The sequence below is a fragment of the Cynocephalus volans genome, chromosome 3 (genome assembly GCF_027409185.1).
Source record: "Cynocephalus volans isolate mCynVol1 chromosome 3, mCynVol1.pri, whole genome shotgun sequence".
Classification (NCBI taxonomy): Eukaryota; Metazoa; Chordata; class Mammalia; order Dermoptera; family Cynocephalidae; genus Cynocephalus; species Cynocephalus volans.
Window position 1 is genome coordinate 4,173,205 of NC_084462.1, and position 12,159 is coordinate 4,185,363.

The window sequence follows — 12,159 nt, forward strand, 5'->3', positions numbered from 1 at the left end:
TTAATCTTCATTTCTTTGAAAACAGCAGCTGCTTCTACTTTTTCAAAACTCAGCTGGGGACAGAATAGTTGCAATTACTAATCACTCTTAAGCCTCACTATTTTTAATGGAATTTTTTTCTGACTGATAACTAGAAGACAATTTGGTTTTCAAAACTTATTATTCAAATGGCATAAAAATAACTACCAGATTCATTTACATATATGAATAAAGTACATATATGAGTAGAGAAAAAAATACATTGGTATTAGAGTCCTTATTTAACCTTAAACCTGATTGTTTCCATTGCAATTTATATGATACATAAAAATTTACAAGGATATTGTATTCTGTTGAAAACTACACATACAAACTGAAATAAGAATTCCATTATAGATCACTTTCTCTCATCACCTCATAAAATTTGAAAATCATTATATACATGTTCTACAAAAAACACTAAGACACAAAGCAAACACATACATCTAGGACCTTAAGTTACTGCTGTGACTATCACATATTCAGACATGTAACAAAGTGTCATTTGGCATACTGAAGTTACCTGCTTTTCATAATCAACTACTTTGTGTTATGTTTTCTATAAATATATGGTAATATGGCAGGATCAAAACTTTTATTATAAAATTATTTATATGTAAATAACATTGTTATATGCAAATAACTATCATTACACTTTACTATTTCTCCTCAATAAACATTCTGATGCACAGTGAGTTTAGACTTTATGCCAGAGGCATTCCCACCCACAGGTCTTTAGTCCTCTATATTCTTTGTTAGGAAAATTCATTTGTTTGGAAGATATCCCATGAGTCACAGCATTCATAAGGTTTTTCCTCAAAAATTGCCTATTTTATGATGGCCTAATGAAAAAATATTTGTCGTACCAACAAGATTTAATTTCTCATGACATATAATAGAATTTATCTTCTAAAGATTTCTACCTTTCAATTGATTCATACTGTCTTTCTCCAGTGAAATATGGGGCTACATTGTTGGGAGACAGTTTTTCCATGTTCACTGCATTTAAAAGATCTCTCTTCTGGATAAGTTTTATGATGATTCTAAAGGCTAAAGTTAATGGGAAAGTATCCCAACTTTCTCAGCATTCATGGGTTCACTCTTGTGTGAATTCTCTTATATTCACTGAGATTTGACATCTCACTGAAGTCTTTCCAGCACTGTGTTCCTGACATTTCTTTTTTGTATGAATTTCCTAATGGGAAGTGAGAAAGAATTTTGACAGAGAAAGTTTTCCCACATTCACTACATGGATAAGGTTTCTCTCTGCATGATTTCTCTGTTGAACACTAAGGCACTACTTCTCAAAAAAGGATTTCCCATACTGACTCCATTAATATGCTTTCTCTCCTTTGTGATGTCTCTGATGTCTAATGAGCTGTGACTTCTGGTTGAAGATCTGACCACATGGAATGCATCCATAGGGCTTTTCTCCAGTATGGCACCGTCGATGGATAATAAGATGACTTTTTTGGCGGAAGGCTTTTCCACATTCATTGCATCCATGGGGTTTCTCTCCTGTGTGAATCAGCTGATGCCTACTAAGCATTGCCATACTGCTAAAGGCTTTTTGACATTCAAGACAAACAAAGGGCTTCTCTCCTGTATGTGTTCGCTGATGTACAATGAGCATTGCCTTTCGTATGAAAGCTTTTCCACACTCACTACATTCATAGGGCTTCTCTCCTGTATGAGTTCTGTGGTGGACAATGAGATGTGACTTGTCTATGAAAGCCTTTCCACATTCACTGCATTCATAAGGCTTCTCTCCTGTATGAATTCTCTGATGTGTTATGAGGGATGACTTTTTATTAAAGGCTTTCCTACATTCCCTGCATTCATAAGGTTTCTCTCCTGTATGAATTCTTCGATGAACGACAAGCTGCGAATTGTCTATAAAAGCTTTTCCACATTCACTGCATTCATAAGGCTTCTCTCCTGTATGAATTCTTTGGTGTGTTATGAAGTGTGACTTTTTATTAAAGGTTTTTCCACACTCCTTGCATTCATAAGCTTTTCTTCCTGTATGATCTCTTTGATGTACAATGAGCTGTGATATGTGTATAAAAGCTTTTCCACATTCACTGCATTCATAAGGCTTCTCTCCTGTATGAACTCTCTGATGTGTTATGAGGTGTGAGTTTTTATTAAAGGCTTTCCCACATTCTTTGCATTCATAGGATTTTTCTCCTGTATGAATTCGCTGGTGAACAACAAGCTGAGACTTACTACAGAAGGCTTTTTCACATTCTCTACATCCATAGGGTTTATCTCCTGTATGAATTCTTTGATGGATAATCAGATTTGACTTCTGCATAAAACCTTTTCCACAATCACTACACTCAAAAGGTTTCTCTCCTGTATGTGTTCTGTAATGTAATCTGAGCTTTGTCTTCTCCCGGTAAGCTTTTCCACATTCTTCACATTCATAGGGCTTCTCTCCTGTATGAATCCTGTGGTGTAGGATGAGATGATACTTTGTTCTGAAGGCTTTCTGACACTCAGTGCATCCATACGGTTTCTCTCCTGTGTGAGTTCTCTGGTGCAGAGTGAGATGACATTTTGTACTGAATGCTCTCTGACATTCACTGCATCTGTACGGCTTCTCTCCTGTATGAGTTCTCTGGTGTATGGTAAGCTTTGACTTATATCGAAAGGATTTTGGACATTCACTGCACTCATAAGGTTTCCTTTCTGTGTGAATTCTGTGACGTCTTTTAAAATTTGTCGCCATGCTGAAAGCCTTTACATATAAATTACGTTCATAGTACTGGCCTGGAGGGTGGGAGTTTTCATGTTCAGTACAGAAAACTGATTCCTCATGAGCATTTAATTCATCAGAGTTCATTTCTGCATGGTTTTTCCTCGGAAAATTTGAATCTGAATTTTGTTTCAAACTTAATCCTCTTGAGTCACATTTACAGGGTGTTTCTCTGAATGGAACAAAGTTGCTCAGAGAAAATATTTTTCCCAATGTATTATTTTTACGATCTCTCTCCACAGGTTCATCTCTCTCAAAATCTTCCCGATACCAATCATAAACTTGCCAAATTACTTCTAGAGAAAAAAAAATCAATAAATCCTACCATTATCATGAAATGGAGAGGGATAGAATCTCAAATATCCAAAGAGAATTCAGAAAGTGATCTAGCAAGTATACAAGATAAGCCTGAGACATTCAATAAGAGAAACAAATAATAAGTTATGAACTGTGGGCAAGGGGTCATCAAACTTGGAAAATATCCTATGAATCCTTGAAAGCATAATAGAAGAGTTATATGAATATTAATAGGAGGTGGTGAGGGTGGTTGTGTCTAACAGAAGAATGAAAAAGAAGCAAAAGAAGAATTACTAAACAAAAAAGCAGGGTCCAAATAAAACAGTTAAGGATCTGATTCAGAGTAGGTAAAAGGAGGCACATCTTCTCCTAGGAGTCATATATGGAAGGATGGTGCTATGGTCTAAAGAGGTCCCCCAAAATTCATCTGTTAGAAACTTAATCCCCAATGCAGCAGTGTTAAGAGGTGGGGCCCAATAGGATGTGTTTATGTCATGAGGGCTCTGCCATCATAAAAAGGGCTTGTGAGCATGGATTTACTCCTTTTTGCTCTTCTGCATGTGAGGATACAAAGTTCATCCCTACTGTCCTCTGCTTTTCACTATGTGAGGATGCAACAAGAAAGCCCTCACCAGACACCAGAGGCTGGCACCTTGATCTTGGATTCCCAGCTCAATGACTGTGAGAAATACATTTCTGTTATTTATAAGTTACCCAATCTCAGGTATTTTGTTATAGCAGCACAAATGGTCAAAGGCAGGCTGTAAGAAGAGGACAGATCATTCATATTGCAGACCTCTTTTCACTCACTCTAAGTCACCTTTAAAGGTTCCGAGACTATGAGAAAAAGTATTAAAATAACAAGGGTTACAACCCATCAACAGCCAACTGGCACTTTGCTTTTCACTATCTCCCACTGCATTGGTTTCACCCACCTGGACTGCACTGACTTGGGAATTCCCTCTCTACTGTTCCTTGTTCTCCTTTCTCCAACTGGATCACTGCTTCTGGCTTCATAGCTTGATAACCTGTTAAGAGGTAATCACAGAGAACCTGAGCAGTATTAAAACCTATAAGAAAAAGTTCTGTTTCAGGGAATGCACAGTTTAAATCTTAGCAAAATAGAAACCTTTCGTTTGGAAAGTGAAATTACGTACAGTCACTGTATGATCACAAAGAAAATAAGTTCTAAAAGTCCAAGTGCAAAATCATTGAGGATAACAGAGTATCCATAAATTGTTGCAATGGAAAAAACACAGGCAATTAATGGGCTTACACTGAGATATTTAGGAAAGTTGTCTTTACCCAATGACATTAAGTTGCTATAATTTTCCAACATTACATCCTGGTAAAGGTTCTTCTGAACAGGGTCTAATAGCTTCCACTCCTCCCAGGTGAAATCAATGGCCACATCATTGAATGTCAATAAGCCCTGTAACAACAAAATCCTTTTTAACTTGGAGATAATATACTGGGGCAAAGTATAAAAGACCTTGCAGGGAAAATAGAGGAAAATGGTCAGGGCCTCTCAGATGTTCAGAATCTTGCCAAGCATTTGACAAAAATATGCACATGCACCCAGGTGTTCCTTGGCTATTATCTGATATAGATGCATGTGGGCACTTAGGTGTCCTGAGTTATGGACTTAAGTATAAGGGATGAGTTGCTCTGATCCACAGCACCCCTTGCCCCCAGAATGCCCCCAGGGGAGCCCACAGGGAGGCTGCTACTGCTGCTGGAGGCTGTTGCTGCAAGCTGTTGTTGCCAGTGTCCCCAGGATGCCTCAAGAGGCCACCACCACTGCTGCCTCTGCTGCTACTGCTGCAAGCTGCTTTTGCTGTAAGCTGCTGCTGCTACTGCTGAGGACTGAGCTCGTGTTGTTTGCCAGTGGCTTCCAGGATCTTTCCCAATTACCTAGCATGGACCTGCATGTGAGAGGTCTATGACCCAGCGTGGCATGTGAGGGGTCTGTGACCTAGTCTGTACAATGGGTTTGAAGGGTCTGAGCCCTAGTCCTGACAATACAAGTGGAAACTTAGTATACTAAAATAATGAAATGTTTTGGCTTTAGTTATGAAATGCTTTAGCCATACAATTAGCATAGCTATGGCCCTAACCCAACAAGGGGCATAGTCATGTAGTTTTACAGACATAGAGGACATGGTTCTCATTATTTTTACTATGGAAATTTATGAACAAAGATTGTTCTGCATCTAGTTTTGATTTACACGTTGTGTGTGGATTCCATTAAAACAATTCTTTGAGCATTCTTCACTCACTCCTTTACTCTTTATTTATTCATACAATGTTAAATGTCTCTTAAACCTTTGAGCTACCAAAAAACCATCCATAACCCAGCTTAGCAGCATTTAATGTTACCCACTATACATATTGCAATAAAAACATAAATAAAGCATGGTCCTGCCATCAAGTAGTTTCTGATCTTGCAGAGAGTGGGAAATACACTCCTCTGTGGAGAGTTTATATATGTCAAAGTATTAAGGTTAAACAAGGGTTATGACAGAGGTATTCTATAGCTAATTTGTGGGTTATCATTTCCTTAAAAGGAAATAATAGTTCTGAAGACGAGGTCAAGATGGGCATACCCTTCGCATGATTAGTTGTGTGTTTCACAGTCGGAAATGGAAGAGATGGGGGACCAGGGTCTTTCAGCAGACAGCAACATGTGTAAAGGTATTAAACACTATTCTGGGTTTAAGGAACCGCAAATACAGGTTGAGTATCCCCTATCCAGAATGGTTGGGACCATAAGGGTTTCAGATTTCAGATATTTTTGTATTTTGGGATATTTGCATATGCATAACCAATTGAGCATCCCTAATCCAGAATCCCAAAATCTGAAATGCTCCAATGAGCCTTTCCTTTGAGTGTCATGTTGGCACTGAAAAAGTTTTGGATTTTGGAGGATAACAGATTTTGGATTTTCAGATTGGGGATGCTCAAACTCTAATTTAGTGAGACAAGAAAAGAGGCTGAAGAGAAAAGATGCCCATGTGAGAGGCAGTAACAGGTTTTGGAGCAAGTGCACACATTCCCGCCGACAGCTGGTAACCCCTGCAGTGTTTTTCACATACAAAAATATGTTATACTCAGAATTATGTTTTAGAAATTGATTGTGCTACATATTAAACCATGATGCTCATAAAAGAAAACAGAGAGCTCTCTTACTATATGCTGTGCATCATTCTAAACATTTTACATATATTAACACAATTATCTGCAAAATAACCCTTAAGTAAGCATTATTATCTCCTTTTTACAGATAAGAAGAGATTTTCAAGATTTTCTAGCTGTGCCTTTTATATCTTTTATAAAGTCATTTGGAAGATGACTTTACTGGGCTCATTCTCCCATTTCTCTGGAACAGAAAACCTGAAGAGTAAGAGGAATACCATCAAACACATTTCTTTATACTTAATGTCCAGGAAATATTCACTGACCTCAAAGAATTCACGTGCTTCCTCTTTCTGAACAAAGTAAATCTTTTTTAACTGTTTTTATTCACTTGTAATGGTTGCCAGTATTACCACCGAAGTGTTTGAAACTTAATTCTAGATCCTGCTATTTATGTGGCAAATTTCTAATTATTAGCACCTTGTAAGACCTTTATACACAGTTAGAACTCTCTTCCTGATTGGCTACTCTTGATAATTTATTCTATCTCCCAGTCTAAGCATACCCCTCTCAGCCACAATTTATCTATCTACATTGTTATCTTTGATTGTACATACTGCTATGAACATCCACAAATCTACAGAGAAATAAACAACTCACCTGCAGCTCAGTCATTTTCAGCAGCTTTCAGGAAATGGCCAGCAATTTTAGTATCTGTCCTGAAATTCTGATAATGTCTCATCAAGGGTATCCCAAGCAAGGATGAATTTCTGGACTTAAGATCTACTTTTTTTCCATTAAAGGAGCTGCCTTATTCTAACATGCCAGCATCTACAGATTCAAACAAAGATTCGTTTGATGTGGAAATAATAATAAAAGCAAGTTTCTATACATGCAAGGGACTATTTTTTCTTTTTATTGCATTATTTTTTAAAATTGACAAATACAAATTGTATATATTTATCATGTACAACATGTTGTGGAATAAGTATACATTGTCAAATGGCTAAATCAAGCTCATTGACATATACATTACCTCACATCACATACTTACCTTTCTTTTTTTTGTGGTGACAACACTTAAAATCTACTCTCTTAGCAATTTTCAAGAATACAATATCTTATTATTAACTCTAGTCACCTTGTTATACAGGAGATCTCTTGAGTTTATTCCTCCCACCTAATTGAAATTTTGTATTCTTCCACCGACATCTCCCCAACTTCTTCCCCTCCCCCTCCAGCCCCTGGTAATAATGTAGTAGTAGTAATTCTACTCTCCACTTCTATGAATTCAACTTTTTTAGATGCCACATATAAGTGAGATCATTTGGTATTTCTTAGTGCCTGGCTTATTTCACTTAACATAATGTCCTCCAGTTTCACCCATGTTGTCACAAACGAGAGGATTTTCATCTCTTTATGGGTAAATAGTATTTCATTGTGTATATTTACCAAATATTCTTTATCCATTCATCTACTGATGGACCCTTAAGTTAATTCCATGTTTTGGCTACTGTGAATAATGCTGCAATAACACAGGAGTGCAGATATCTCTACAAGATGCTGATTTCATTTTGTTTCAATATATATCCAGGAATACATAATCCCAGTAGTGGGGTTGCTGGATCATATGGTATTTCTATTTTTAATTTTTTAAAGAACCTCATACTACTTTCCATAACGGCTATACTAACTGACATTTCCCCAACAGGGTGCAAGGGTTCCTTTTCTTCCACATTCTCGCCAACTTTTGTTATCTTTCTTTATTTTTTCCTAATAGCCATTCTAACAGGTGTGAGGTCATATCTCATTATTATTTTAATTTGCATTTCTCTGATGGTTAGTGATGTTGAACATTTTTTCATATACCTGATGGCCATTTATATGTCTTTTTTGGGGGGGAAGGGGAAACTTTTTATTCAGATAAGGGACTACTTTAATCATGTTACTGTCTCATTTAATCTTCATAACAACCCTATGAGATACCGACTATGATTATTCCATTTTAAAGAAAACCAAGAAAGGAAAGGTCAAGCATCTAGTTGTCTTCAAATAGAGTCTAAGGGTATTGCCTCAGTAATAAAGACAAAGTATTCATAGAAAAAAAGACAGTTTTGGACCCACCGAACAAGAAGTTTAAAAGCAAGCCTCAGTTGAGTTGAACCATTTCCAAGTAACTTAATTACATTCAAGAAATAGAAGAAAATCCAGCAAATTACAAGGTAAAACTGCCGATGTCTGACATCCAATCAAAATTTACCAGAAATGCAAAGAAGCAGGAAAATAAGATCCACTGCCAGGCTGAAAATCAAGAAAGAGAGACAGACCAAAAATCACAAAAGTGATAGAATTAGCAGACAAGTACATTAAAAATGCTATTTTATATATAATCCGTACATTCAACAAGTTAGAAAAAACATGAGCATGATGAGAAATAAAATGTTTAACAAATACTATCAAAACGATTGGATATTCATGTTTACCTCACACCACATAACAAAATTAACTCCAAATGGATTATAGATATAAGAATTAAAACTACATAACTTCTAGAAGACTAGGAAAATTTTAAGTGACTTTGGATTAGGCAAATATTTCTAAAATAGGACATAGAAAGCATAGTAAAAGAAATAATTCAAAAATTTAGACTTCCTACATAGTAAATAAAAACTTTTCATCTTCAAAAGATACCATTAATAAAAGTGGAGAATTAAACCACAAGTTGGGATAAAATATTTGCAAAGTATATACCTGACCAAAGGACTTCTGCCTCCAAAATATAAGGAACTTTCTCAACTTAATAAGAGAACAAACAACCCAACATAAAAATAAACGACAGATTTGAACAGATACTTTACCAAAAGGAGGACAAATTAAGTATATAAAAAGTTGCTTTAAGTTGCATAATTATAGCAAATTTAAACCAAAAGAAAATATTGCTATGCACATGGTAGAATGGGTATAATTTTAAAAACTGATAATACTAAGTATTGACAAGTGTGTGGAGTAACAAGAACTCTCATGAATCGCTGCTGAAAATACAAAAGGTACAGCCACTTTGACTTGTATGTGAATGTACACTACATCTTTATAATGTCGAAAATCTACCAAAAGAAAAAAAGTCCATCAACTGGGGAATGGATAAACACACTGTGGTATATCTGTACCACTGAATATTACCCAGCAGCAAAAAGGAACAAACTAATGATACATGCAAAATCATTGTTCTACCTGAAAGAAACCAAACACCAAAGACTGTCTACAGTATAATTCAATTTGTATGAAGTATTAGATATATGTAACTACAGAAAACACATAAGTGGTTACAAGAGAACAGAAGATGGGGGGGATGGGCCCAAATGTAAAGGTGCACAAGGAAGCTTTGGGGGCTGATGGAAAGGTTCTATACATTGATTCAAGTGTTAGTTAAGCAACGGTATATATTTGTGAAACTTATGTAATTGTATGAAAAATTGATGAATGCTGCAAGTAAATTATACCACCATTAAACTAACCTCTTGCCTACAAAAAAGCAAAACAAATACAGACTGTCTTCCTCCAAAAACAGCCTGTATCCTTAAACTCTGCTATGCTATGAAAGTCTCAGCTAAAATCTAAAATCCATGATTTTCTTTTTGAGACTTCATCTTCACACAAAACTCCAGCTGGATTTCCTCGGTTCTCCTACCAGTGCTGGTTGTTAAAGAATTAATTCTGGCTGTGAATAATTAATTTCACACTGAGAGAACCTGCTTCCCCCTTACTCCCAACCCCACCCCCATCCCCATCATATGAGGACACAGTGAGAAGGCAGCCATCTGTAAGCCAGGAAAAGAGCCCTCAACAGAACCCAACCATGCTGGCAGCCTAATCGCAGATTTCCAGCCTCCGGAAGTATAAGAAAACAAATTTCTCTTGTTTAAGCCACTTAGTCTACGGCATTTTGTATGACGGTACTTTCCCAGTGACTTCAGATACGCTAAAACTATCTCACTCCGTCTTTGAAACACACCCACGAAGTAGATACCCCCAAATTTATTTGAATGGAAAAACTGACATAGAACTTGGCTACCTTACCTAAAGTCACACAAACAAATGTCAGAACTGTCACAAAGCTAGGATTACAACATTATTTCAAGTGTGTCCAGTTGTGCGGGCACGCAGGCGCACACAAAGCGTTTATGGCACGATTTTAACAATGCATGAGTCTAGGTGGTGGGTATACAGGTGACCATTTTGCTATTCTTTCAACTTTTCTGTATGCTTGAAATTCTTCAGCATAAAACACTGGGAAATATAATACCCCGTGCTTAGTACAGCACCCAAATGTCCGTCCACCGTATGCCGCCTTACCCCACCAGCCTCTCCCATGGATGCCCATATTCCCTCCTCCCCGCCCCCGCCCCCGCCCCCCGTCACTCACAGCTCCCCAGACACCTATTTTCACATGGACATCACGGGCCCTCTGGATACTTAAACTCGGACCACTGGACCCTCAGATGACTAACCCTGATTCCCTGTCCTCACCAACCGTACTCCGATGGCCCCCTCCATCATCTCCCAACGCCTCTCTCTCCGGCCGGGAAGAAAATGCAGAGCCCGGCTGTCACCGCCCACAGAAACGGCCTCTCACCGCTTCCACGGTCCACTCCTGCAAACACTGACGCCGCTCCAGGCTGCCCCAAACTCAAACAGCCCCGAAGCCGCCTTCAACATCAGCCCCTTTCGAGCACCCACCACAATCCACATTCCAAGTCACGGAGTCCCCTCGCCGCCCCCGGAGTACTAAAGTCTATGGCAGAAATCAAATGTCATCTCAAACTCGAGTACTGTGATTACGCCAGGGGAGGCGACACCCCGGCACACCACTGCTGTTTCCGCTCAGGGGGCGGGCTGCCGGCTCCCGCGCTACTACGCAGCCTCAGTAGCACTCTGGAAGGCAGGAGTCCACCCACAAACGCAGATCCGGTTCCCAAACGAATAGTCTGTCGTCAATATGGCCGCGCCCGTGTGTTACGTTGTGTTGGGAGAGGCCATCTTGGGAGGTGTGCCGTACAGAGAGCAAGACAGCCATTCTAGGCCAGCGAGTTCAGCCGACGAGGTAGGAAAGAAGCAGCTATAGCCTGCCCTTTCTCGTATTTTCAAGACGGCTCATCCCCTGTCCCTCCACCTCCGCAGCTGTAGTCCGTGCAGCGCAGGCTTAGTACCATGTCGGCGCTTTCTCCTACAGTCTTCGCGAGCCAAACCAACCACAGGCCACACCTAAGCGAAAAATGGCTGCGCCCTCTGTGCTTCGTAGTTTTTTAAAACTACACGAAAGGAAAGGCCGTATTAGAAAGGCTTGGATCCGTACAGAAGGGGATCTGGAGGAACGGAAGGGAGAGCGCTCTGGATGTGCGGTTCGTGGTGAGAGACGTGAGGGGTGAAGAAGCGCGGTGAAAAAGGTTGTGGAGCAGACGCTGGCAGTCACAGTCCGCGCAAAAGAAAGTCACTTGTATCAGAAGAATCGTGTGTATCCTGAATAGTCATGACCCACCAGACATTTGTTTTTGTGAATACTGTGAGATAGGGATCAACTTTCTTTTTTTCCCGTGCAGATAATGATCCCAACATCATTATTTAAAGTCGATGTCTTCCCAAGTGCTTCGTATTGCAATCTCTATCATCAATCAATTGTCTGTATCTAAATGGCTCTGACTCAGGAAGCTGTTCTGTTCCATGAGTCTGTTGTTTATCCCTGGGCCAATACTCTTCTGTCTTAAGTATGGGAGCTTTCTAAGTCTTGAACTGTGATAAAGCAAGGCTTCCTACCATATTCTGTTTCTGTAGAGTATCTTTGCTCTTTGGGGCCTTTATATTTTCATATAACTTTTAAATCACCCTGTCAACGACTACCAAAAAGGGGTCCTAGGATTTGTATTGGGATTACATTGAACCTACAAACCATT

General features: G+C 38.8%; 1 protein-coding gene and 1 pseudogene across 1 annotated transcript; one reads left to right on the top strand and one right to left on the bottom strand.

Annotated features, from left to right (window-relative positions):
* Window positions 1-255: 255 nt before the first annotated feature.
* On the bottom strand, window positions 256-11,078 carry LOC134373020 (zinc finger protein 260-like). Its single transcript, XM_063090434.1, has 6 exons — window positions 10,949-11,078; window positions 8,336-8,512; window positions 6,872-7,042; window positions 4,382-4,508; window positions 4,012-4,104; window positions 256-3,075 (listed from the first exon to the last, which is right to left on the bottom strand). Exons 3-6 carry the CDS (start codon window positions 6,884-6,886, stop codon window positions 1,352-1,354), a joined length of 1,959 nt encoding a protein of 652 aa, XP_062946504.1. The 5' UTR covers window positions 6,887-7,042; window positions 8,336-8,512; window positions 10,949-11,078; the 3' UTR covers window positions 256-1,351.
* Window positions 11,079-11,207: 129 nt separating this feature from the next.
* LOC134371880 (zinc finger protein 592-like) overlaps window positions 11,208-12,159 on the top strand; it is a 33,206-nt pseudogene continuing 32,254 nt past the window's right edge.